Raw genomic sequence first — 26,162 nt, 5'->3', positions numbered from 1 at the left:
TAACAGCCAGAATGACCTCTGTTGTCTGTATAAAACCAAAAAGTTTTCTCTCGTCTTAGGAATTACTTGTGGACTGCATCCCTCAATAGAAAAAGCAGAGGCTGTTTCTACAGGAAGCGCATACAGAAGTAATGTAACCTTTGTGTGCAACTCTGGATACCATCTTGTTGGGCCCCAGAATATCACATGTCTTGCCAATGGCAGCTGGAGTAAGCCATTGCCGTTGTGTGAAGGTAACTGTTCAGTTTCATGGCCTGGCACATTCTGATCTGGGCTAAGCAATAGCTCCTCTCTTACGCTTGCATATCATATGATCCAGGGATTGAGCTGCTTTTGGGAAACAATTCTGTAATGTTCATTTAAATTGGTGGCTGAAAAATGAAATGTCTTACAAGGAGCACTGTCTGCTACCAGGCCAGAAAGAGCTTAGACATTATTTTTCCTAAGGTTTTCATCTGCAGTTTAATAAGCTTAATGAGAGATGAGGTTACTTGCCATCTCAGAAAATCAAACCCTTAACAAAATGTGATAGACTACGCAGACAAGTAACTTTTCTCCCACTGGCCTTCTGTAGTCAATTATTAAGTTGATACTCTTTTTCTGAACTTTGGGCCCCAAGGACTTTCTCAGCAGCTCAGTCTTGAACCTCCACACTCCTCACATGAACAAATACCATGAATGCAGCATGTGTAGCATTTTGCAAATCAGTGTTTTGAGGTGCTCCCTCAATAGGTCTTGTTGCTTTTGTCACAAAGCAGAATGAGTGCCAAGCAAGAGCCGTGTCATATGGAGTGGGCAGTAGTGGGTAGAAACAAGGCTGTCAACACAAGAAGAGAACAAAAACTTAAGATCCCAAGTTTGAACAGATAGCCAGTATGGTTGGATGACTCTGTTCAAAATGTAAAGCATACAGATGCTTACTAAATTGCAGTATTGTTTATTTTTAAGTATGAGTGATGCCATGAAAATACAAAGTCTGGGCTTCACACTTTTCCTTTCCTCTCAGAAACACACTAGTTCGTTTCTGGCCCATTGCACTTCTCTTCAAGCTGTTCTTGACCCTGCTGCATTTACCTCAGGTCTCTCAAGCTAGACTCTAGACCCAGCGTCCTGCGTGCTTTTCATAGTTGCTCCTGGTATTCTTACATGGAGCTGACATGATGTCTCCACACCCAGCTGAACACACAGAGGAGACCAGCATGCTATGACAGCCTCGCCAAAGTAAGCCAGATAATGATCTTCCACTCAAGACAAGTGTTAGGTTCACCAGAGCCATGAAAACTGCAGGAGCGGTGGGGACCATCAGATACAATGTTGGGCAGCCACACAGTCCACAGATCACTGTGCACTACAGTGCCCTAATGCTTTGCAGATCTTATAGTAGCAACCTGGAAAGTTGACAGGGGACATGCACATCAGTGAGGAGGTCTCTAGTACCTAGCCTTCCTAACAAAAGTCATACACTAGCAGTGCTGAACAGATGTCAAGAAGACTACCTTCAACAAAGTTGAGCGCAGCTACTTCACCAGCTCCTCTCTTCCTCTTGCCTGATGGCCTTTTGTCTGTCTGATAGTTTAATCATCAGTCATCCCATTACACAGACCGCCTAGGAAAATCAAATGGAAAATGGGTTGCAGAACAGTCTCTTGTGTAGCAGTGGTTACCCAGCTCGGACTGTCGGCCTGCTGTCTTCAGAAACACAGCTGAGAATCTTGAGGGGAGCAATTAGTAATATAAGTGTCATCATCTTGCACCAAACCCATCCTGCATCTCATCTGGTATTTCTTGTCAGGGTTGAAAAGGAAGGCACAAAGGCCTGCAAGTTTCCGTCAGTGGCAAGAAAGAACCATTTCCATGTTCTGCCCCGCTGACCCCAGTATGAAGTCACGTCCTCTCCTCCCCAGCACCACCACATTTTACTGACCTGAAAAACATGTGGCTGTGGCTTTTCTCCATCACTGGGAGGAGCTCCTTTGCTAGCTTGGCTACATTTCCTTCCCAGGGCTACTGACCTCTCCCTCAATGCTCTTCATAATTTATTAGTCTGTGGCTGACACTTTAAACATATTGTGTGAGTAATTCAGGAATTATTGGAAGTCCAGCTCTAATATCAAGCTGAATTAATGAGACGTCTTTCTTTGCAGAGACCAGATGCAAAGTTCCAGTTTCCTTGCTGAATGGGAAGGTGATTTATGAAAACAATACAGTTGGCAGTACAATAGCATATTTCTGCGAGAGGGGATACAGCTTGGAAGGGGAACCTGCAGCCGAGTGCACAAGAGATGGAAGATGGAGTAATCCCCTGCCTCTCTGTAAACGTGTGTGTTTGCTTTGTAATGAAAAAGTGATCTCAATTTGTAAGCACTAAAGCCTAGGCTGCTCTTTATTTAAACTGACAGTAAACAAGAGCAACTTCTGCAGATCTTTGTGGAAATGTACTGTAATTTTTTTCTGGAGTGGCCATGAGCAGAATTTGTCACTTGTAGTTTTAAAAATTGGTTTGGCCTACATTGGGAGATTTGTTGGTATGCATCCCATTTTTACAGAGGAACAAAGGGAGCAGCTACTGAGACATGTTAAAGTATTAACTTGTCTGAGTGTATTTTTGTGACAGTAAAATAAAGAGCTGTGTTCTACATAGCTCCCTTTAGTTGGAAAGCCGAGAGAAAATGGAGTCAATTGTAGTCAACCACTTGATATATGAAGAGCAAGTGAGAGAAAAGTTTGGAGGAGAAGGCCAAAGCGAAACTTCATTGTTGTCTACAACTGACTATTGGGAGAGCGTAAAGAAAAAAAAGCGAGACTCTTCTCAGAGATGCACAGTGGTGAGATGAGAGGCAATGGACACAAGTCCATTGCAACAAAAAAAATTCCAATTAAGTGTTTGAAGAAACTTTTCACCATCATAGCAGTCAAACTCAGGAACAGGGGCCCAGAGAGGACATGAAATGTCCATCCTTGGAGATACTCAGATTTCAGCTGGTCAAGTCCCAGAGCAACCTCTGACCTTGTTGGCCCTGCTTTGAGAAGGAAGTCGGACTTAATGGTTGTATAAATTATTCTGTGATTCTGTGAAATGGTACCTTACGCACATGTACGCTATGCACACACATCCACAATAGCCTTCCTTGTTGCTGTATGTGTCTGTAACTAATGTTATGATCTACTGTAGTCTTAGGGTGGTTAATTGAGACATTTAATTTTTGTATTACAAAGGACTCATAGGATTTTAGTTTCAGGAAATTGGCATCCATCTATGTTGTATATAGAGTCTAACCTTTTCTACATTTCATTACGAGATCAATAGGCCACGCAAAAATATCTCAGCAAGCTAGCAGTAAATAAGATTATCATAGAAACTAATGAATGTTATTGTAAGTCTCTGCTCAAAACACCTAGATTTTTTGCTGCTCTTTATTGGTCCAGCCCCTCAAAACAAGAAGTAGGATAGGTCTGGCTCTTTTTTATAGTAAGGTTATAGTATACAGGAAGGACAAGAGAGAATGGTTTGATAGTAACAAGTAGGATATTTCCCACTTAAATCCTTAGTATGTCTTCTCCTGGCATCAGTAGAATATGGTAGCAAGCCATGTGACAATAGAGAATTAAACCTTTTACTATTATTTTATGACCCAAATCTCATAACCTTACATCAAATTACAAATTGAACTTGTGTGCAGCATCCATTTCTATTGCTTTTCATATGATTTGATTTTGAAATTTGCAACTATTCTAAAGTATTCCTCCCCTCTCCTTTTTCCCTCATACCCTTTCTGTGAACAGCAAACCCTTGTCCTGTGCCTTTCATAATCCCAGAGAATGCCCTTCTGTCCGAGGTGGATTTTTACGTTGGTCAGAACATATCCATCAGGTGCAGGGAAGGCTACCAGCTGAAAGGACAGTCTGTGATCACCTGTAATGCTGATGAGACCTGGACTCCATCAACAGCTAAGTGTGAAAGTAAGTACATGTTCTGCAGGGGCATCATACTTCCCAGAGGGCTGGTGACCACAGCTGTATCACACAGGGGTGTGACAACACAGACCTGTCAGCAGAGCTCTTCACCTAGATGCAGTTACTCTGGAAGAAGAGAGCTTAGTCTGCTGTTGCTAATTGGAGAGGTGGGTCACTGCGAGAGATCCAGGCACATAAAGGCAACCTAAGAAGCTCTACAAAAGACCTATTTCTTCTTTCTTTCTAGCAGAGTTGTTTCTTTAAAAGGATCCAGAATATGTCTGTGTGGGTTGATTTTACCTTTTGCAAGCATTGCAGCTGGGATTGGTAGTTGGATACCCTAAATATCCTGAGAATGATTCCTGTGAGATTATGGGTGATGAGACAAGGGTTGTAGGGAGAGGTACTGTCTTTTATTGTATTGATTGACACTGACAGAAGGCATAGTGTCCTTGTGCAGGCATGTCTGAAAGCTTTTTGGCTTCTTGCGAGCAATATTGTTCAGTTTAGACCATGACATCACCTTACTCTACAAACCCAGTCTCATGTATGTCCTAGGACCATCTGAAATTTTTTGGTCTACATGGTGGATATAGCCATTGTTGCATTACCTAAAACTGCTGTTCCTGGCCATCTCCCTGCTCACTGGGTGTACATACAGGTTCCCCCTGTGAGTGTCCACAACATGAAGAAATCCTACTTACTGATTTCCCACCACAGGTATCTCTCTGACACCTCCCAGGTCCTTTGTGCAAAGCGCCATGTCCAGGGTTAGAAACTATCGTGTAAGCATTGCAGCTCACCAGCCTCTGTGTGATTTCTTCTGTTTAGAGATATCTTGCGGCCCCCCAGCTCACACAGAGAATGCTCTGATTCGTGGTGGCTTCTATCAGTATGGAGACATGATCACCTATTCATGCTACAGTGGGTACATGCTGGAGGGGCCCATGCGGAGCGTTTGCTTAGAAAATGGAACATGGACAACACCGCCTACCTGCAAAGGTAAGTCTTTTTTATGAACAGAAGCATATCTTAACTTGCCATAAGCACAGAGGTGTCATCCTACCTGCAATAAAAATGAAAGTTAAATTTTTGCTAGTTTCAGTGCAGTCATGGTTTCACCCAGGGCATTTAATGCGCAGAGTGTTGCTTTATGTCCAAGCGAGAGGGCTTCTACGATTTTTCTCTTTTGTCCTCACTAATTGTACACTTTCTTTTGCTACAATGTTGCATCCCACACATAACATCCTCTCTCCTCACATGTTCTATGAGAAAGTAACAGAACCAGTCATCTTTCTGACATGTTTCAGATAAGCACTGCCAGTGAGTTTTTCACAAAGATAAGCACTGCAGAAAACAAAAGTAAGAGATCCAACGGGTGCTTAGTCTCTCACTGTGTTTAGAGTTTGGCGGCTCCTGAAAATTGTTTTGCAATAAAATACTTAAGGATAGGTTGATATAGCTCACTTAATAATATACACTAAATACTGCAGAAAATTTGTGGTTTTAGCAAAATACCAAAGTTTAGCCCTTCTACCCTTGGCATACCAGCAGGAGAATGTCACTTTTTGGTTTGTTGAGCTAAAAATTTCACTTGTTTGAACTACAGAATTAACTCTTCTACACAGAATATTCAAATAAAGTTTTGAACAGAAAATGGGGGAAACTAACACAAGAAATAGATGAAAGAGATGACAAACTAAACAGTTAAAAACAGATGTAAGCATCTTCAAGCACTAAACTAAAATGAAGGATGAGGCATAGCGAAAGGGTTCCAGTGTCACAGTGCTTTGATGGATGAGGCCTTGCCATCTGCCATTTTTGTATCAGAAGCTTGACTAGCATTCTGCTGCCAGGTAGCTATAGAGCAGTGAGTTAGCTGCACCCTGAAGTCTTATCTCAGATGATTTAACAGCAACCACACTACAAACTGAGCCTTAGGTGTTTTGTTTAGAAATGTGAGTACTGATAGCAGCCAGTGGCCAGTCACAAGCAGCCCCATTCCCTAAGCTCAGGAATTCCCACAGAAGAGGAAAGGTGCCAGAACGTTCGCCTGGGAGCATAAGAGTCATCATCAAAGTTATCAAGTCTGCCTCTCCTCCTGCAAGTCTCAGCTCCCCTGTCTGAAATGGAAGCAACAATACTTCCTCCTTGGCTGTTTTTTGCTTAGGTCAGAAGCCCTTTGGAGATGGAGGATTCTATATCATGCTAAGCCTGACTAATCAGGGTCCCCTCGTCAGTTTTTTAATATGAATTCTGACAGCAAAATACTGTGAATGTTAAGACCTAGACAAGCTGAGTTGCCTTACTCTATGAAAGCAGGCAGTCTGTTAAAATTCTTTATCTGACAGTTATAATTGCCTTGCCTAGAATTCATGGATCAGTAGAGTATTTTGAGAAGACCTGGAGACAAAGAAGTGGGCTTGTGACTCAGGAATAGAGAATCTGCTCCTGAAAAAAAGATTTCTCCTGGTTATGTGACCATGGCTTGCCATTGCCATGAAGAATCACCTGTCGAGTAGCCATGTAGAAAAGATTTACAGTAAAAGCATGTGAGTTACTTCAGATGTCAAGAGGTATCCAAAAGTCCTGTTAGAAATTTACACTCCCAAAGCACCAAGCTCTTTCTGAAAAGCTTGCCAAGTATCCCGAGATACTTGAAGTATCCCGAGTATTCAAGAGATCTCTGTGTAATAGCTACTTGAGGTAAGCTAGATTTCATTAACAAAATTATTTGGATATTATCTCTTCAGATTGCCTCTTTAATATTGCCAGCATTACTTTTTTATTCTTATGTAATATCTATGAGTTACACAGAACCCCACGTTATGCCAAGGGCTGTAGTTTTCTGCTGAGAGGTTCTTGCCACTGGCTACTAGTAGCCTGGAAGCACTGATCTGCAAAACACTCTCAAATGTGTCCTGTTTGCAACCTCAGTCTGCTGGGACTGTTCAGACAAATAAGAATTAGGAAAATCATTTCAAAAAATTAAGTGATGAGGTGAACAGATGATCAGGGTGTAGTGCAGGAAAACAAAGCAGAATAACCTGCCTTTTGGTGTATTAAGGGAGAGGAATAACAATTCCTTCCCCCTCTCTTTTCACTTAAAGGGGGAACTAAAAAGGACCAAAGATGTATCTGAGAGGACTAACCTGTGTTTTCATGACACATGTCAGAATAATCTTTCAAAACTGCTTTATAATTCATTTGAGGGATTTGCCTAACAAAAGGCCTACAGGACCCAAGCCTTTGTGGTCTACATCAGAAGCTACATGAAAGCACTTTTTGTAATGACTCATGCTGCATTTCTTGTTTTTGGCTCTGTGAGTTGATTATTATCAGGCTTGCTTGAAACGTTCTGTCCCTGTTGAACAGGTTAGTTAATGTAAATATTATAATTAAAAAGCAGACTTCGTTAGCTTCTTTGGGAGAGCTCTCACCACAGCTGCACTTGCCTGAATCACTGCTGGTTGCAGGCCAGATTCTGATCTGAGTTTCAGGGGTAAGAAGAATTAGCCTGGATCTACTGATTGTAAACACCTGCAGGACTTGGCGGGCTGCACAGATGTATGTAGCTTGCCTGACTCCAATTTTTTCTCTCTGAAATGCTATAAATCTGTGTGCTCTGTTTGCCCTCTGCCCACATCTTGCTGACTGGGAGCGGTCAGTGTGGAGCTGCCAACCAAAAGGTTCATACCCCATCAGCAAATGAGCATTATGAGAGGGCAGTTGAGACATGAGGAAATTGTTCACTTACAGCCACAGGAAAGCTTTTTGGCACAGCTGAGAACAGATAGCAGAAATTATTTTTTCCCCTTCTTGGCTACGTTTGTCTTGGCAGCAGTGTAACACTTTTGTGTCCTGTAGAGATAACTCTCAGGCATGAATTTACAAGGGGATCTTTAAGATTGATGTCAGATCGGCTGTCACTAGCTGAAGTCAGTTAATGGTTCCCATTCTCTCCCCAGCACACCAGGACTGCGTTTGCTCTGCTTGCTTTAACAATAGCAAAAAAAAAAAAAAAGAGAATGAGATCCCAGCTTAACTTCCTGCCCCAAGCCTTTCTTTAGCCTTGTCTGTTGAGTGAAGAATTATCCCCACAGCTACAGACATAGAGTCTCTGCCTGCCTGAATTGGTGTGTAACAAGTGTACACCTAGGGATGATACTGTCTTACTCATTCAGTTTCACAACCAGGCCCTGGGCAGACATCCAGGAAAAGCCTATCTCTGACTGAGATCCTGGATTGCTGAGTGGCAGGGAGTTACTATCCAAAGTGGTTTCTGTAACTCATTAAATATTTGCATCTTCTCCATTGACACAAAGAGAAAAAATACATTTCAGAGCCCATTTTTCATGCGCTTTGAATTTAGCGTGGGATATCATTTATATACAAACCTTTTACTTCCCATCCCATTATACATTCATGGAATATCATTTAAGTGGTGTGGATTACACAAAGCTTTAAATGTTTTTTGATTCAAATTTCATAATTTTTCACTGCACAAAGGAAATCTGGCTGGCACGCTATTCTGCTTTAGTCAACACCCAGAGACAAGCTGTCTGCATAGTCATAGATATCTTTACAACAAAAATTGTTCAAAATACCTGTTAAAATACTGCAACTTCAGTGAACCTGCCAGGGCCTAAGGTCTCTTCCCATTCTAATTATCAGCTGACATTTGATGGGAAGGCTTTTGAGATTGAAAAATAAAATGGCAAAAGCTTTGGCCTCATTTCAACAGACTCCAAGCTGTAGCTTGCAGTTTGGCATCGCTTAGCTGCAGGAGTGACTCAAGTTTGGCTCTATCAAGGGAAGATTTGCATTCTTTCCAGTGTGAAGCTCAGGTTTGAACAGTGTTTCAGTGTACTAAACCACTGTTTGTATTTAATACTAGCATTGAAGAATATCTGAAACACTCAAAGCCTAAACTCATATTTTGCTTACCTAGTAACTTATTAAATATAGGATGTAATTAACAGTTCAGACTGAGTTTCCTGAGGTTACTTTGTGTTCATAACTACCACTAATTAGAAGTTAGTCTGATTACTTATTTGTTCTGTAGTATTGTCTCAAAGCCGCAATTTTTGATCTTCTGTATATAGTATGTACACCAACATGACGAGTATTGTACTTCCTTCAATGGTCATTTAAGTCTAATATGTTTGTACTTAGCATGCCACACAATTTTGTAAAGTGATCCTGGTTTCCCTGGATGTATTAGCCAAGATACAGTGCAATGCTACAGAAACAATGATGAAACCCAAAGCCTGTCCAGTCCAGGCAACATAGTGGGCTTGCATGATAGAGTCCCCTTCAAACTCCTCACTTTTATGATCAGGCACGTATTAACAGGTGTGCAAGCCAAGGAGCACCAGTCAGCATGAATGCTAAGTGAGGTTTACAATCGCACTTTGTGTTCCACAGGTAAACACTTTGCTGTGCCACTGCTGCACCCTTGTTGGTCACTCCTCATTATGCTGGATGATAATGCAATAAAAATGGCTAGTTCTATCACAGTGTTTAATCTTACTTTTGGCAAACCTTTTATTATGCCAGACAGCATTATCTTGGTGTTTTCATACCAAGGTTAGAAGAAAGCTTGATTTTATTTTAGAGTTAATTTAGAAGAGAAAAAGAAAAATAAAAAGAAAAGGGTTATAGTTTTTGTTTGGGTTTTTTTTTGGGGGGGGGGGGAGCAGATACAGCATAGCATCAGCCTTGAAACATCATCCAAATAATTTACCCAACTACGCTAAAAACTTCTACATTTTCATTCTTGCCATGGACAATTTTTGATTGTCTTATCTGTTACTACACTTTTGCTCACAGTACCTAGTCAGACACACAGAGCGAGAAAACAATGTAGCCCTTGAAATCAAAGTCATGTTTCTGAACTTCACTACATTTGTTTGTTCTACTCTAAGCTTTACAACTGCAAAGATCTGTGCAAGATGCTGAATTACTAAGCTTCTAATTAACCATCTTGAGTTTGATGAAATTGTATTGTTTTCAGCTGTCTGTCGGTTCCCATGTCAGAATGGTGGTATCTGTGAGCGACCAAATGCCTGCTCATGTCCGGATGGCTGGATGGGTCGTCTCTGTGAAGAACGTATGTATATCATCCCTAAGTGTATTTTTAGGATGTTGTAGGCAAGACAAGTGAAATTACTGCAGTGAACCAGGTGGGAAAATTAAAAGGATAAGAGCCAAAACCATAAAAATCATTAGTTTATTCTACTTGACAAATTACAAAGAACAGAAAGGACCAACTAATTGCTTGTTTCTAGACAAAAGACCATCCCCTGACATCTCCAAACCAAAACAAGCATCTTTTTAATTGATGCAATTTTGTTTGTGAGTGCTCTTTTCACTGTGATTGAAGAATGGCCGCCTTCAGTTCTCCAAAGTCTATTTCTAATAGCAATGCGTGATAGTTCTGGGAAAAGAACAGAGGTTAGAACAGAAAAGATGTGAGTGTTCTGCTGCAATTGGTTTTTATGCCTTCTTTTTTTATCAGTCTCTGATTATGAACCTGATCAATTCCTGTTCAAATAATACAACTGTGTCACCTTTTCCACGCTGTCCTTCCTGGCCTGTGTACCTATACTCCACAAATTCTGGGCTGGCTTTTGCTGACCTGGATCTCTGAATAGTTAGAGAACTGGATCTGTTCTGGTTGAAAAGAACCAACTCTGATTCTTGGATCTGTCAGAGATTCCCTGGGTGACGTTGGGGATGCCAGTCTGTGCCATGTTTCCCAATTTTTTTGTGATGATCTTAGTAGAAAGAATTTGGGAGGGTTAAGCCTTTCATGCTGGCATAGCTGCTGCACAAGAAGCCTTATTACTGTACATACACTTAGGCAAAGATCTGAGGATAGAAAAGGAAAGTACCCTTACTGTATTTACTACTCAGCATGGCCCTGATGTAAAGCTTTAGTGTGTCCAAGAACACCTGCAGCTGTGGTAGTGTCACTGTCCCTGGCTCTGAGTATACATGGAGACCTACAAAAAGATGTGACACCTCCTCCTGTAGTTCATGGAGAGGAATATAGTTCAAGCATTTTGCTAGGTAGATGTATCGCATGTTAAAATGCTCCTCTGAATCTACCTCTGCAACTTTCAGGTCTTCTCTGTGGCAACGTCACTTCCACATGGCACAAATTAGCTGTAGATACAGGATGAGGAGAGGAGGTTCAGCCAGTTTTGTCCTTCGCATTTACAGAAACTCCCAGCTGTGTGGTGTATTCACCCAGCCCCTCTTTTGCTGTCCCTGTGTCTGTCAGTACCACCATAGCCAGACATGCAAACTCAGCCCTGTATGTTTCAGTAGAAGAGGACTGACCCCTGTGTCTGGCAGAATTGTGTTTGGTATGCCACAATTGATTTCCTTACCTTACCACTAGTAATGATATTTAATGCATTCTTCAGGAGGACAATTTTATGCCCCTAGTCGTTTTGATCTGTCATCACAATTCAGACCCTGTTTTCCTGTATGAGGAAAACGAACAGGCAGCTGACTAGCCAGATCACACTTCGTGCAGATACAGGCACTAGCTCTGATTTTTTTTTTCCTTTATTTTGACATAGGTAGTGAGGAGAGGGGAAAAGGATTCCCACAATTGATTAGCACCACCTCAGTTTTGCAGCGTTGCTTGTCAAGCAAGGTGCGCTGGTGAACAGAAAAGATAGGTTTAGTCTTTGGAATTGAGGGCCTGTTCTGGAAGTCAAAGGCATTTTTGAGTGCGAGCATTGAGTGCTGTCAGGATCAGGCCACCAGTGAGGCCACAGAACTCTCACAGAATTCAGTCACCTTGTAGTTCACAGTGTATTTTACAGATAACAAGACAGATTTCATCTTCCTGAGAGAGACCTGACCACTCTAAAAAATATGCAGAGCACTACTAGTTTAATGATAGAGACAAGTAATTATTGGAGTTATGGGATAGACCTGTGAGCTCCATGGAAGTTCACTATTCTTTTCTTATCTGGGCTGTCTGCACCTACTCAGCTTGAGTTCTGCTGTGCAGCAGAAGAGGACAAACTTCTGCGTCAGTCCTCTGCAGCCCCCATCCACACTCCCAGTATAAAACTCCACTGGAAGTGCCACTCAGGGGTCCAAATCTGAGACACAGCTCAACTTTTGCTCTTATTAGAGCATGTTCACACAAGTGCTTTACTCAGTTCGAGTAGTGGAGATGGTGGTTTTGTGAAGGTACTTAAGTCATGAACAGTGTGCACGTTGGACAGTGTTGCAGGTCTGCTCACAGGAGCAGTAAAGCTTGACTGGTGCTCAGTCCAGAGGCCATCAGCAGCTTGGTATCTGCTTCCAGCTGCAGTCAGCCTGTTGTACCCAAAAAGACTTGCATCAAAGCTGTCTTTCCATGGGGGGCTTGTGGTGTCACCTGTCTCAGCATGTTTTCAGTGGCTCAGACCAAGTGCTTTTCTATGGGCAGTGCATAGGTTAACTTGCTTTGGATGTTACACTGTGGGACGATCCAGTTGTTTGTAATTAAAGCATGATTGCCATCACAGAAGTGGGCAATATCTGTGGATATTACACATGAGAAACAAGCAAACAGCCCTGCTCATTTCCAGTGAGCACAGAGCCTACAGACATCTGAAGACTCCAGCAATTGCTCCAGTCTGTCCATTTGTTTGTCATCATTCCTTCTTGTTTCTGGCTGCCATGCCAGTCATATTTGCTGCTCATGCCTTGGGGATAGATCCTACTCAACTCTGCTGATACTGCATGCAAATATTCTGAGGGGTTGTAGAGTTTCTAATTAAACATAGGTTCTTTTCTTGCCCACTTTATTCTCTGCTTTCATGGGAGATAATTCTTTTCACTGGTTCTCTTCTCTCCTTAGCAATATGCATTCTGCCGTGTCTCAATGGAGGTCGCTGTGTGGCCCCTTACCAGTGTGACTGCCCCCTTGGATGGACTGGATCACGCTGCCATATGGGTAAAACTCCTTCACCTTTTCTCACTTTTTGTGACTCTACTATCAATACCTAGCACAGTTCACTAAAGGCTCTGTAGAACTATTAAGCTTCTCAAAGGAAAACCCAGGCCTGCAATAATATTCCTGGAGGATTTGCTGTTCCCCAATTGCAAACTATTTTCAGGGTAGTCCCTGATAAGTCTTTAAAATCCTCAGAGAAGTTTGCTTCCAGAAACAGACAACGTTCACAAGAGTGCTCTCTGCAAAGAGCAGTGCAGAGGAGAGAGGACTTCCAAAGAGAAGAATGAAACTAGTAGTTAATAGTTTTAACTCAAGAAGAGCTAGAATTTAATTTTCATCTTCAGCACATGCAGGTCACCATTAAACTCACAAACAAGCTGCAGGTACTACAGAGGTTTTTCACCACATAGCTGTCTGGCTTGGGGGATTCCCACTTACTGCCTGAGGTCTGAGCTAGGCAAGAGGGCAGAGCAAAGCAAGGATTTGTTTAAGGATGGTTGAGTTTAATGGGTGCGTGGTACCCATGTAAGGTACCATGTACATGGTATGTGGATACCTTACATTAGGTATCACCTAAAGTCTCCCAACAAATTTAACATATGCTGCATTTTACTAGATCTCTTACTTGGCTGAAGAGCACGTAGCCCGCCAAAATAGTAAGGGGAGTGATTCTAGGCTCCAGACCTGTGTCCTGGCAAGTCAGCTTTTGTCAGATGAGGCTGATTTGTAATTAGGGATAATATTTGAATCCAAATTTGGGATATACGGTTCCAAATCAAGACTTAATAAATGTTAGTTTTTTGAAAAGCTTGTATCTGTGGAAATAGCCAGTAAAACTCATAGCAATTGAGTGATCATTGAAATGTCTTTCAATCATTATTAAATCTCAATCGCTAACAAATATTAACTATTTTTAAAAATCATTTTACAGTTTGTTCACTGTATTTTTATTGTCCAGGCGCACCTTAACTGATTGTTAACAGGGCATTAATTTGAAAGCCTGGTTTTGCCTTCCTGCACAACTTTGGAGTTGATGAACTGGAGGAGAAATTCATGCTTTCATTAATGAATATTCATATTATTTGTTCAACTGATAAGAATAGTGAGTCTGGAGAATAAGCGGTGTGGTACGCTGCAAACCTGACCATCCTTTAGCAAATTGAAATTCCAGGGTAAACATTTTAACTCAGAACTACTGTCTTTTGAAGGGACACTTGCCTAGCACATAATGCATCATTTCCTCTCATATTTCACAAACTTTGCCGCTGTAACAGCATAGGTGGTTAGATGGCTTTTTCGCTTTTGTCCCAGCAATTCAAATCTGTGCAGGCTGACGTGCTTTTCAGTAGCTAAAGAAAAAATTCTAGTGAGCAACTGCATGTGTGCCAAAGCCCATTCATAAAGCTCATAACCACTGCTTATGAAGTTATTAAACCACTTCTCATTTTACTTACTGGTCTTGACCTTTTGCCATGACAGAGCAAAGTGAAATGAGAAATATTTGAATTAACTGCTGGTCTCACAGGAATAATTATGTGCATAAAGTGAGAGCAAAAGATGTTTCATTCATATGCTTCATTCCAGAATCAGAAGTCATTTTTGACATGACAAACTTGGTGCATTTAATTGCACAGGGATGATCCATCTCTATAACCTCCTGTGTTTGTTTGTGTTTGGCCAAGAGGAGTCAGAGTAGTGTATTTCCATCTCCTTTTGTATTCCCGTGATTACTCATTTCCATTTCCTGTAATTCCATTTTAATCAGTGTTTCCTGATGCATATTTGTTGCAAAAATATTACCCAGTGTTTGTTCTCACTGATATCTTTAGGTCTGTCCTCTAGATAGGGCATTATACGCCTAAAAGACTTCACATCTTTTAGCTTTCCTGCGATATAAATGTCTGCATTTGAAGCACTTTGTTAAGTGAGTCTCCAAACCTGTTTTTTAAATTGTATGGTGCTTTATCTTCCAGTCTCAAAATTGATAGGCAGACTTGAAGCTTTGACTTTTCTTTGGTTACTTGATACCCTTGGGTTAGGCTGTCATGCAAAAGCAAGTACAGCCATTTCACAGCTGGCGCAGCATGACCCTATTGTGCAGGCTAGTGCTTGTTCTCTAATTCAAATGCCCTGTACCACCTAGTCACACCTCTTATGGCTAACCAGTGTCCTTCAGCAACTTACTGTCATTCTTTGCTTCCTTTCCTTGTCTCCATACGGGTGCCATTATTTGAAGTCTTACTCCTTGCCTGCTGTTGATCTGTAAATGGCTTTCTGACCTTTAACTTTCTCTGTGCTGCCTCTTTCTATACTTTTTTACCAGGTCTGGTGTCTGCTTGTCCTGGCTAGTGTTTAGCTGTCATATTCCTTTCAAATAGACACCCACATTTTCTTCCTAGAAATAAGGCGTATTCTCCTGTTGATCTTCAGAATCTTCTACTTCCTCCTCCTGCTTCCACTTGCATTCCTTTTTTTTGCCTCAACTTGAGGCAAAAAGAACAGAGGTGTTAAGGCAACATAATACACTAGCTCTTTCATGAAGTTTATACACTGCAGCAGATAGCAAAAGTAGTAGAGAAGGTCAAATCACATTCAGCAGAGATGTGCTTCTAAGGCTGCCATTTCCAAAGCAAACCATCTTTTACAACAGACTCACAGCTGATGTTTAATGTTGTAGTTTTGAGAGTAGTCTGTTCTTAACAGAATAATGCAGACTGGATTTTCAGTGCCCTGTCCCTTTATCAGCTTGTTGTGGATGTGCTCATTAACACAACTCTGTCTGTGTGTATTTGTATGCAGCTGTTTGCCAGTTGCCTTGCTTAAATGGTGGGAAGTGCATACGACCAAATCGGTGCTATTGTCCCTCATCATGGACTGGACATGACTGCTCTAGGTAAGTGTTGCTGAGCACTGTCCCATTGCTAGGCTGAATTACACCCTACTGAACTCTAAATCTGAAGAATGTGCAATTAATTTTGCATGTTTTGAGCATCTCAGGATCCAGTAAATCAGCAGTCATTGGATGGCTCATGATGGATGAGTCATTGGATGGCAATCTGGAAAGACCTTAGAGAGTACTCTGCAAAATGATAGCCAAACTTCTAGAAAATTTAGGAAATGGTACATTTACATGTAACAGACAGGCAAATCTGCAAGTTTAGCCTTATTTTTAATGGTGTAAATGGAAGTGTTTGTTATGGTTCAATACAGAATGTTCTTCAGGAAATTTGGGAAGCCTACGGTGTACACATGTTCATTTTGAACTGTGTATACCTCAGCTGGGTGCAGGTTCAAGACTGGTCATGCAATAGATGTTATAAATAATGGCTCTTCTTACACCTAGCATTGAGTGCTGTAATCATTTAAAGAGTACCACACAGTGCCTCTGAGTCAACTCCCGATTCAAATCACCTGGCAGTGCAGTCCCTGTATCAAGAGCCCCAAGGACTGAGCTTAGATCTGGTCCACATGTCCTCTCTTTTAGAGAGTTTTACCAGTCCTTGTGTTTTGGTTTGCTGATTCATGTTTAATGGGGCCAGAAGCAGACTAGATTTTCAAATCAGTGAGCCCCATGACCATGCGAGGCAGCATTTACAAGTCTTAATTGTAGCTTTGTTTTTTAAACTTAATTTGTGATGTTTGGGTGTTTGGCTTTGAGGTCAGCCTGCATAGGAGTCAGTTTTTCTATGGAAAGCTGTTTTATTTCATGCTGCCACTAAGAGCCATTACTGTGAAGAGGGAAGGCAGGTGGAATGGTAATGGTGGTGTTGTGGTCAGGAATCAGATATAATAACAAAACATGGAGCATGAGTTCTTCTGTTCCCTGCCTGGAATAATAATGAGGGCCATGAAACACATGCTAGCAAAAATATTTATGCCTCAACTCACACAGGCTCCTACTGAACACATTGGTCGCTATCCTGGAGAGCTAAATAAATAACAGCTGAATATTAATATTTTTCTCTGGGATACAGACAAAGCCTGTAACATTGCACATTTTTTCTATTCTTCTTTCTGGACAGGTAGTGACAGACATTCCTTCCTATCTCTCTGATCTACTGTTCATCTTAAAGCTACAGAAAAGATGCCTGTTTGAGAAATTACATTGTCCAAAATGAATAGTTTTCATTTGTCCGTTGTGATTATATATGCCTAAGTGAAGCAACTTAAATATACTGCCAACAAACAGTGTCCAGCTCTTTAGACTGAAAGCTACACATCTGAATTCTGATAGTATTTGCATTTAGGACATGAAGCAGAGAAGCCCAAATCCAGTGGATTTAGCAGCCAAAAATTATGGAGTTTATCTCTGAGGCATAACAAAGTTTCATGCTATTACCAAACTGGACTCTTTTTTTTTTTGTGTGTGTGTGTGTGTCCAAGTCCACAGCTCTATGCAACGTTGTGAAGTCTGAGAGAAGGTGAATAATTAGCCCTAGAGGTTTGTGGTCTAGCAGCTTGTCCCTTCAAGAGCTGTTTGAGAGGAATTTTCCCACACAGAACTGGGGGGGTGGAGGGGACAGAAACAAGCACTGAGATCTGTTTTGTATTTTGTTAAGCTTTGGCCTCAGCCACTGGTGGCTTTTCACAGGGTACAATACTGTTCTGAGAACTCAAAAACAATACAGGCAGAACAGGAGTAAATGCGACGATAGCAAAGATTCGCTGTTGCAGGTTAACTAGGTGTGATTTAAAGGCGAAGCTGAAAGGGCCAAAAGCTTTTATCAGCATCCAGGACAAGCTTACCTCCAAACCACTCTGTGATAACTCAAGACTTAAATGCCAGATACCTCTATTCCCCATGCCCACCTTCTTCCCCTCTCAATATACTGTCTTGAGCTGTGGCACTCGAATCCCTGGTATACTTTCAGACACCATCCTCTTGTGCGTCACTCTTGATCTTGTTTGGTATGTTCAGTACAGCACTGATTTTATTTTGTTTGGGTTTTTTTGACACAGGAAACGGAAGGCTGGATTCTATCCCTTTTAACATCTGAGCAGCGGTTCTACATTCAGATACCTTTCTTCAGCCTAGGCACCGGGGCTTGGAATCTAATGCATTGTAAATCAAATCCATTGCTTCCCTTACCCCCCAGCTCCCTTGTTTTGTATTTTGTTTTGTGATACATTTTTACTATACCTTTCCATTTTTAAAGAAATTCTCAGTATTTTTCATTTACAAAATTATTATCAAATATATGCTGCTACACACACACACCATACGCACACATACAAATGTAAAGATTCCTACTGTCCACTGAGGATGTGGTTGTGTACAGTGAAGTCCCTCCCATTTCTTACATACAGTAAGCTAATTCAACCATACTATACTGCTACATTACTGTAATGTAATACTATACATTAAACAGAATGTGGCAATTCTTCTTACCATCTGCCAAAGCATACTTCTGTCCAGCAACTCAACAGTAAAAAATAGTTATGTAAGGCTAACTGAGCCACTAAACCTTTGCATTGGGCCTGTTTCTGAAGTCATGTTGATGTAAATTAGAAGTACATGTGATAAAGTCCATGTTGTAATCACAGTTTCTGGTGGGCATAAGAGGAAGATTCTGTAATGTATATTATGTGACATTAACATCATTGGAGAGTGACTTAATGGCAGGCACTGGCATGAATTTTTCCTGAGATTTATTGGTAGAACAGTCAAAAATATAAAAGAGATGAGAGAACATTGTGTCATTCAGAGAAAGGAGGATCAACTGTAGCCAACAGGAGCCTTTCAGGCTTTTTGGCTTACGGACAGTTCAGGCATAGCTCTAAAGCTGGATAATCCAGGATCCAGCAGTGGGAAGCCGGTGGGCCACTGAAACTTGCGCTTCCCATTTGCCATGGGACTCACCACCCGCCTGTAACCGCCATCTTTTTCCTGTATAAATTATGAAATACATGCTTGGTAGCTGTCTGCTAGGTGAATGCTTTTGATACAAAAAGTTTGACTGCCCCTGAGATGGAGAGAGAAGGCGCCAGTTATGTTTACAGGTGAAACTTTGCTATTTGCGTACAGAAAGGTTGTGTTTGTGTTTGCAGAACCCTCAGAGAACTGGAAAAGGCTTCTCGAGTACACACACAGGCAGAGATACTCAGTGGAGCGAAAAATACTGAGAGCATGCATGCTGTCAGATTTCTCTTTCTCACACTGTTGATCCCATTGCATCTGAGGATAACACACACCTGAACGCCATCATTAAGTCATGCTTTAATGAACTGAGATTCTAAGTTTTACCTATGGTTAAGCAGCGTGGTGGAATTACAAGGTGGAAATCACATGCATTTTTTGAGGTCATTTGGTAATTATTGTCAGTTAGCAAAAAGTGTGAAAGAAGATGTTAGAGTGAGAACCTGAGAGTCATTGATCAGAAGCTCCATTTTTCCCAGTAATAACAGAAAAGCATGACTTGCAGTCAGCACTGGGAAAGAAGGAGGAGAAATAAATTTTACCTTCAGGAGCATTCCCTCTTAGTTACCCTCTGGATTAAGAGTGTACACACCCTGCCCCACCCCTCCCCTCTTTATAGATTTACCTTCCCTTTATGAATGCATGAATTTGGACACAGGAAAGTGATATGACACCAAAATGAGCTCACGGTTACAGTAATAGGGCACTAGTAAATACTGACACATAACTGATGGCTGTTAGCCCAAAACTAGAAATGGAGAAGAAACAAACAAGTGAAGTTGTGAGCTAGTAAGAGCTTTCCGCCAATTAAAAGAAAAACAGATAGGTAAATAATAGGAGTCATTAGGGGATCAAATTAATGTGAATGTAGATTCCTTCCCAGTGGGAGCTGCAACCAGCTGAAGAGTTGTTGTTTCAGCTCCTACAACCTTCTTTTTCTAATGGACTCTGCTAGCACATAGCAACAATCTTCTGTCTCCCAGCTCCACAGCCATCAATGTTTACAGCTTTGACTGAAGTTAGTGTTCAGTAAACAATGTCTGCATTTCAATCCATAGTTGCCACCATTTGTAGGCACTTAGTTCCTTGACCTCCTTGCTGCCTTAACAGCATATGAATGGAAGCTGCGGTGTGCAACACTGGACTTCTCAAGGGAAAGAGCACATGGGTGAGAAAAGCAGATCTTTATGTCACTCTTGTGTTTTGGTCCCTTTTCCAGTGTGCTTCTCTGGTGCTTAGAGCTGGCGGGACATTGTTGGAGACTTTGGGGCTGCAGGATGGCTTTTAGCACGCCAGCTTCACACTAGTGACTAGTACATGGGGTCCCAGCATCAACCCAGTCAACATGTTTGGTAAGGAGATGTGGTGGTAGGACAGAGGAGCTGAAACCAGAGGCTGTTGTATTAGTGCTGTTGATGATGTTTTGCTACTTACTGGAACGCTTTCCCCTCCCTAGCCAGTACTGTATTGTCATTTATGTCACTGCTTGTTGTGTGTTTTAAACAACTTATGTGTGATGCACTTTACACTGTAAATAAAGTTGCACCCTGTTTAGTACCCATATAGAGGTGATGTTGCACTCTTTTCTTAATGCCTCACAAGGAAATTACTGACCTACTGTTTAGGACCCTCTTACAAAGCCCAAGTATTAGTGAAATGTCAAGGGAAAAGACAAAATAACCGACAGTAACCATAAAAGGATGTGCTGGATTATTCCAGGTTTGATCTTTGGATAAAAATGTAGTTAGTACCTAATTTTTCAAATCCTTTCTGCTGCTAGAGCATATTTTAAAACCTGCAAGGGCCAAATTTATCACTGGCATAAACAGATGTATTAAAACCTTCTTCATTCACTACTTACACCAGATGGAGATATGGCTTGTTTTATTCTGCATCAATACTGTCATTTTTAAACATATGGAGACACACATATTCAAAGCTGAGGTAAAAAACATACAATAGCAGAAATAAAATTTGCTAACTCACCACTCCTCCAAGCAAGGAGAATATGTGACATAGCAGTCAAAAGATTTAGGGTGTGGGGTTTTTGAAGGTAATATTAGTAAGCCTTTCAATGTTTTGATCCATAGGTGTAAGTAAGTGGAGACTGAAGTGCAAAAAGTGGTCAACGTTCCAAAGCCTCCGCCTAAGCCACCAGCCCAAAAGGTGGTGTGAGGTTAGAGACAGTGCTGTTCATGAAGCCCTGAAATTTGATGTGCATCTGATAAAAAAAAGATGCAAATTTACATCTCAAGTTTACAATCCTCCAAATACTGGTAATAATCCTGAGTGGGAACAGCTGGGCTGCCTTTGCACGCGGACTCAGTTCTTGTGCATCCTGTGGAAATACAGAGCACTGCCTTATTTAAAAGGAAGTATGGTAAGAATGGGGCACTTGCTCTGGCCCTGTCCTCTTTGCCATGAAAATTGAACAAGCTAAAATGCTGAAGGGAGGCTGCTGACACCTACGTCTGTGTGCTCTTGGAAGTACAGTGGGAAAGGTACGAGTGTTGGCCCCCTGATCTGGGGGCACTGAACAGGGTTAGTGTGTGCCAGCAGTTTAGGAGTAACCTTTTCATCTTGAGGACAGTTTGAGCACTGATCTCTTTTGCATCTTGCAGGAACAGTTTGTGCATCTCAGACTTGTCTTAGAGCAGTTTGGATCCTCACTGCGGAAAGGATCCCTGCTGCTTTTGCCGCACTGCAGCTGCTTTTCTGGGAGAACATACCCTGACCATGCATTTCCAGCAGCAAGAGACGGGCACTGCAGTACCCAGAGGCAGGCCAGGTGGAACATACAGCACCATTATTGATCTCTTTAAGGTTATTTCCACTCACGCACATGAAGCAGAGCACTTCTTCACATATCCACCCCATTTACAAGGAGGTCCTCTCCCAGGCCCTGGGCTGCATTCCCCTTACCCTTGCTTTCTAGTCTGACGTTTTGCTAGTGCCTGCCAACATCAAGGTCTGCAAGCTTGCCACCTCTCCCAGCTGAGCTTGCAGCACTATAGAAGCTGATACTTTCCACATGCTGATTGACACGGTTCTTTGGTGCAGGCTGGTCCATCCTGCCAGATGTCACTCGTGGGACCAGCGTGGCCACCTCATGCTACAAGAAGTGCCATGCATAGCCTAGTGGAAAGGACATTGAGTTTCTTCCAGGCAGTGGCAGGCTGTGTCAAGAAAGTCACTTCAGGTCTTCCCTTTTTACAGGACAGATGAGCCCTTCCTTCTCTACCAAGGTGCCGCAGATGAAAGCAGACACGTAAGATTTAAGCATGATTGCCCTGATAATGGTAGCCCTTTGGCAGATGTCATCCATATACTTCATTGCTAGCCCAGTGGACTAGCACGAATGTTAATCTTCCTAGTCTTAGTCTTTTCTGAATGTAAATCCTCCTCCTTCAGATTGTCATTTGCAAGCAACAGCTGCTGAGCAGTTCATCTTGGAAACTTGAGTCCCCTCTTTATCTCCAGAAACTTTGAGGCTATGACAACGTCAGCCAGCCCAGCCCAGCACCAGTTCTGACTGCACCCAGAGCCTGCATGCATGGCAGAGGCCAGAAGAGGAGGCTGCTGGGGAGGGACGGGTTGGTGCTGTGATGCTCCGTGCCTGCACCACCTAGCAGCCAGGAGCATGGTGAGGATGGATCCTGCGCCTCCGCCCAGGACTCTTCTCAGTGACGATTCTTCTGTGCTTTACCCCAGCAGCCTCAGGAAATGGGTTTGTCTTTACGTAACCAGGTGGCAAAGAACAATAACTGCAGCGGCCACTCCCTGCTCATGCATGCCCTGCAAACAAATCCAGGGCTTTCCCTGTTGGCTTAGTCATGCCTTCCCCTCCTTTCCCCTCCTAGCTGGCTCCTCAGAACAGTCCATTTATTTTGATTTGTTTGGCTGTAACAGTTCAGCGCTGTTGGAAGAGGAGCTTCATGATTTTTGCAGCTAACTCGGAAGGGAGCGGGATTCATTGGATGCAAAACGAGCAGCCTCACTGGCTGGGGAGGAAGGCGCAGTGGGAAGGGTGATTAACCTTTGCAGCTGCTGGAGCAGGAGGGCTGGCAGCCCCTGCAACACACACTGGCAGCCCTGCGGAACTGAGCGCTCCTCCAGCTGCTGCTGCCTTGCCTTGCCTGGCCGTCCCTTACCAGGCAGTTGGGAGTAGATGCTGCTCCCTTCTCCCTCTGCTCTGCAGCAGCCTGGGATCCCCCTTTTCCCTGACACCCACTCCACTGGTGTGGCTCACAACGGATTTGTGCATTTGTGCCTGTGCAGCTCTGAGCATGGGGGGCACTGCTTGGTAGATCATAGAATCATAGAACAGTTTGGGTTGCAAGGGACCTTTAAAGGTCACCTAGTCCAACCCCCTGCCATGGGCAGGGACATCTTCAACTACATCAGGTTGCTCAAAGCCCCGTCCAGCCTGACCTTGAATGTTTCCAGGGATGGGGCATCTACCACCTCTCTGGGCAACCTGTGCCAGTGTTCCACCACCCTCATGATAAAAAATTTCTTCCTTATATCGAGTCTGAATCTACCCTCTTTTAGTTTAAAGCCATTACCCCTTGTCCTATTGCAGCAAGATGGGGCCATGAGCAAGGTCCTGGGTTGGTGCAACGGCACAGGAGCCCAGCGATGTGCAGAAACCCCGTCTGCTTCAGGTGTTCATAGTAGGCAGGTCCCAAACATTGCTCAGCATCAAGGGAATTATAAAGGGTCTGTGCCAGGGATGCAGCCAATTCCTCAAGCAAAGGGCATGCGAAAACCAAAACGTTGCAGCAGGACCTTGTCCTGGGTCTGCTGCTGCCTACCTGCCCAGGAGACGAGGAGTGCAGCCAGGCACCTACACCAGGCACCAGGCACGGTGTAGCCCAGGAGGGGCTGTCTCACACACCCTGGTAGTGGGGTAGGGACAAAAATGCCGGCAGTCATTACTGACAGTGTCAAACAGGGGCAGCTCTGCCCGGGGAGAGCCTGGGCACATCTCCAGACCCGTCTCACCCGGCACAGGGCATTTGGGGAATTCTGGTAAGGGGAGTACCCTGCAAATCACCTTTTTTCCATGCTGCAGAAAAGGGATGGCAAAATGGAAGGCTCTGTGGTATGACAAGAATGGAAACCTCAATAAAGCTGCAGTTCAGAAATCACTTAAGTATATGGTCATGTCATACAACCATTAAGGGTACTTAGCTGCACCTATGCAGTTAAAAACAAGCTTAAGCATTTTTCTGGACTGCAGCCTTAGTCATTATGGGATTATAATAAATATGAAAAACTGTGCTTGCCCTGCAGACACTGGTGAGATGGCTGCTAAGTGCCTGGCACCGGATATTTGCCGTCAGCTGAATGCAGAAGGCTGATAAAAGAGGTGGCTGCCCAGTCAGGTATTGCTAGGCCAGATGTCTGGTTTGATTTTATTAAATAGCTTGGTTAACAATCTGGGGTAAAGGATAAACAGTTCATTAATTAATCCCGCTGCTAATAAGCAGGGAGGTGCTGTAAGCACCTGTGGGAATAAATTACATAAAGGAAGGATGATCATATGAAGGGGAAATGACATGAAATTAAAGTTAGAAATGACAAGTCAGTGGTTCCTGAGCAAAAAACCCAAAACGAATGTGCCTCTGGGGAGGGAGGTGTGAAGGCATGCTGGTGTCCTGGCTATTCCCACCCACACTGGGTGTGGGTATCCTGCTTGGGAAGAAGTAACATCGGCAGAGTCCTAGGCACGAGAGAGGAGAGCAAAATGAAGACCAGCCCACAGCATGGCTGTGATGCAGCAACAAAGGCTGTGTGATTTTTGGTTCATCACTCTTTTGCTGCCAGCAAGCTGATGCTTTCTCTCTGGCCAGCACCAGTGAGATAATGTTGCTGCCATTCCTGCATGTGCTGGAATATGAGGCAAGTGGCTTCTGGCAGCTGGTGTCCACAGGGGAGGAGGAGGAATGTCTCAAGGGCTGGAGATGTGGGGATCTGAAATGGCTGATAAATAAAGAGAGATGAATACAGCCTGGGGGCAGCAGACCCTGGTCATGCCACCAAGGGTTGCACTGCACAGCACAACTGGGAAAGTCGGCTCCTGCTTGGAGCCTTGGCTCTAGCATTTCCCTCCTGCTCAGGGTGATTTTGCAACATAGATGTTCTGAAAGCATGGGGTGCTCCTGATTTCATCCCTGGCACGACTGAATAAGCCAGACACAAGTGGCTCCTGTGTACAAATACCATGTCTGAGGACCCTTCAGAGAGGAGTCACTGAGTGTGGCTCTGTGGATATACCAAAAAAAAGGACTGAACATAAGTGGAGCAGATATCCCATTGCACCAAAAGCATACTGGCTTTTCGGGATACCTGTGAGCTCGGCTCCCTCTGAGAAAATCCTGGACTTCATCAGCTCAGTTAGTGTAAAGCTAGACATGATACAGCATGATAAACACACTGTAGAGTCCAGAGAGTTCACTCCAACAGGTTTCTTATATTTCTGCTTTCAAGAAGCTACTAGATTTTTCTGAATCTTTCAGGGTATTCATGAAAAGGTACAAAACTAGTGAAGAACGCAGTCAGCCTGCCTGGGAATGCATGACTCAGGCTACATCAACACTGGCACTTTGGAAACCATCAAATGCTTAATCACCAAGGATTAGAAGAAGGAGCTGTGTCCCTCCACCTACATTTCCAAGGAACTCCATAATTGGGCCTTATGGCAATAGGGATAAAAGCTGAGCAGCAAAAGTGAAGGTGCAGGCTTGCATAAGAGCTTTCCTTCACTGGTGCCAGACTCAGGCTCCCAGTCTGACTGGAAAAGGCTCAGGACCTTGTCACGCTTGAGATGTGGCTGGGTGCACGATCTCCCTTGGCCCTGTTCTCCTCATTGGTGGGTGCTTTTGGACCCAAAAGCAGCTGCAGATATCCCTGGTGATCAGTGTTTGGAGTTGGGCAAGAGCCCTTCTGTGGAGTTTAATGAAATTCAAATCAAATGGAGGATCAGGATCTGAGGCATCAGTGGGCTAGAGCAGGAAATAACAGCCGAGGTGAATACCTGTTGAAGGACAACAAAGAGCACAACTGGATTTTCCACGTTGTCCAACACCCCAGAAATTCCCATTGGACTTGGGTGTCACTTAATCCAGAAAATCTCTGCTATGAGAAACCCTTCATGGCTGATATTCCACATCACATGAGCTATTTCTATACCTCCCTCACGCACACGTATGTGCACAGAGGCACAGTGTCTGCCATGCGTGGGGAGGCAGTGCCTGTGCTTGTCCTGGCGCCACATCTCCCCGCTCTGTACCAAGGCATGGATGTAGTGTGGCCTGTAGG

At 43.1% G+C, this 26,162-nt stretch overlaps 1 protein-coding gene across 1 annotated transcript in view; it reads left to right on the top strand.

Annotated features, from left to right (window-relative positions):
- SVEP1 (sushi, von Willebrand factor type A, EGF and pentraxin domain containing 1) overlaps positions 1-20,402 on the top strand; it is a 128,526-nt gene extending 108,124 nt beyond the window's left edge. The window contains exons 43-50 of the mRNA XM_075739560.1: positions 60-233; positions 2,145-2,318; positions 3,784-3,960; positions 4,786-4,956; positions 9,971-10,066; positions 12,827-12,922; positions 15,722-15,815; positions 17,882-20,402. Of these exons, the coding sequence (XP_075595675.1) occupies positions 60-233; positions 2,145-2,318; positions 3,784-3,960; positions 4,786-4,956; positions 9,971-10,066; positions 12,827-12,922; positions 15,722-15,815; positions 17,882-17,912 (1,013 nt within the window). The 3' untranslated portion in view covers positions 17,913-20,402. The remainder of the gene's footprint in view (positions 1-59; positions 234-2,144; positions 2,319-3,783; positions 3,961-4,785; positions 4,957-9,970; positions 10,067-12,826; positions 12,923-15,721; positions 15,816-17,881) is intronic.
- Positions 20,403-26,162: the final 5,760 nt, after the last annotated feature.

This window comes from Balearica regulorum, chromosome Z (genome assembly GCF_011004875.1).
Source record: "Balearica regulorum gibbericeps isolate bBalReg1 chromosome Z, bBalReg1.pri, whole genome shotgun sequence".
Classification (NCBI taxonomy): domain Eukaryota; kingdom Metazoa; phylum Chordata; class Aves; order Gruiformes; family Gruidae; genus Balearica; species Balearica regulorum.
This window is presented reverse-complemented; position numbering and strand designations above follow the sequence as displayed.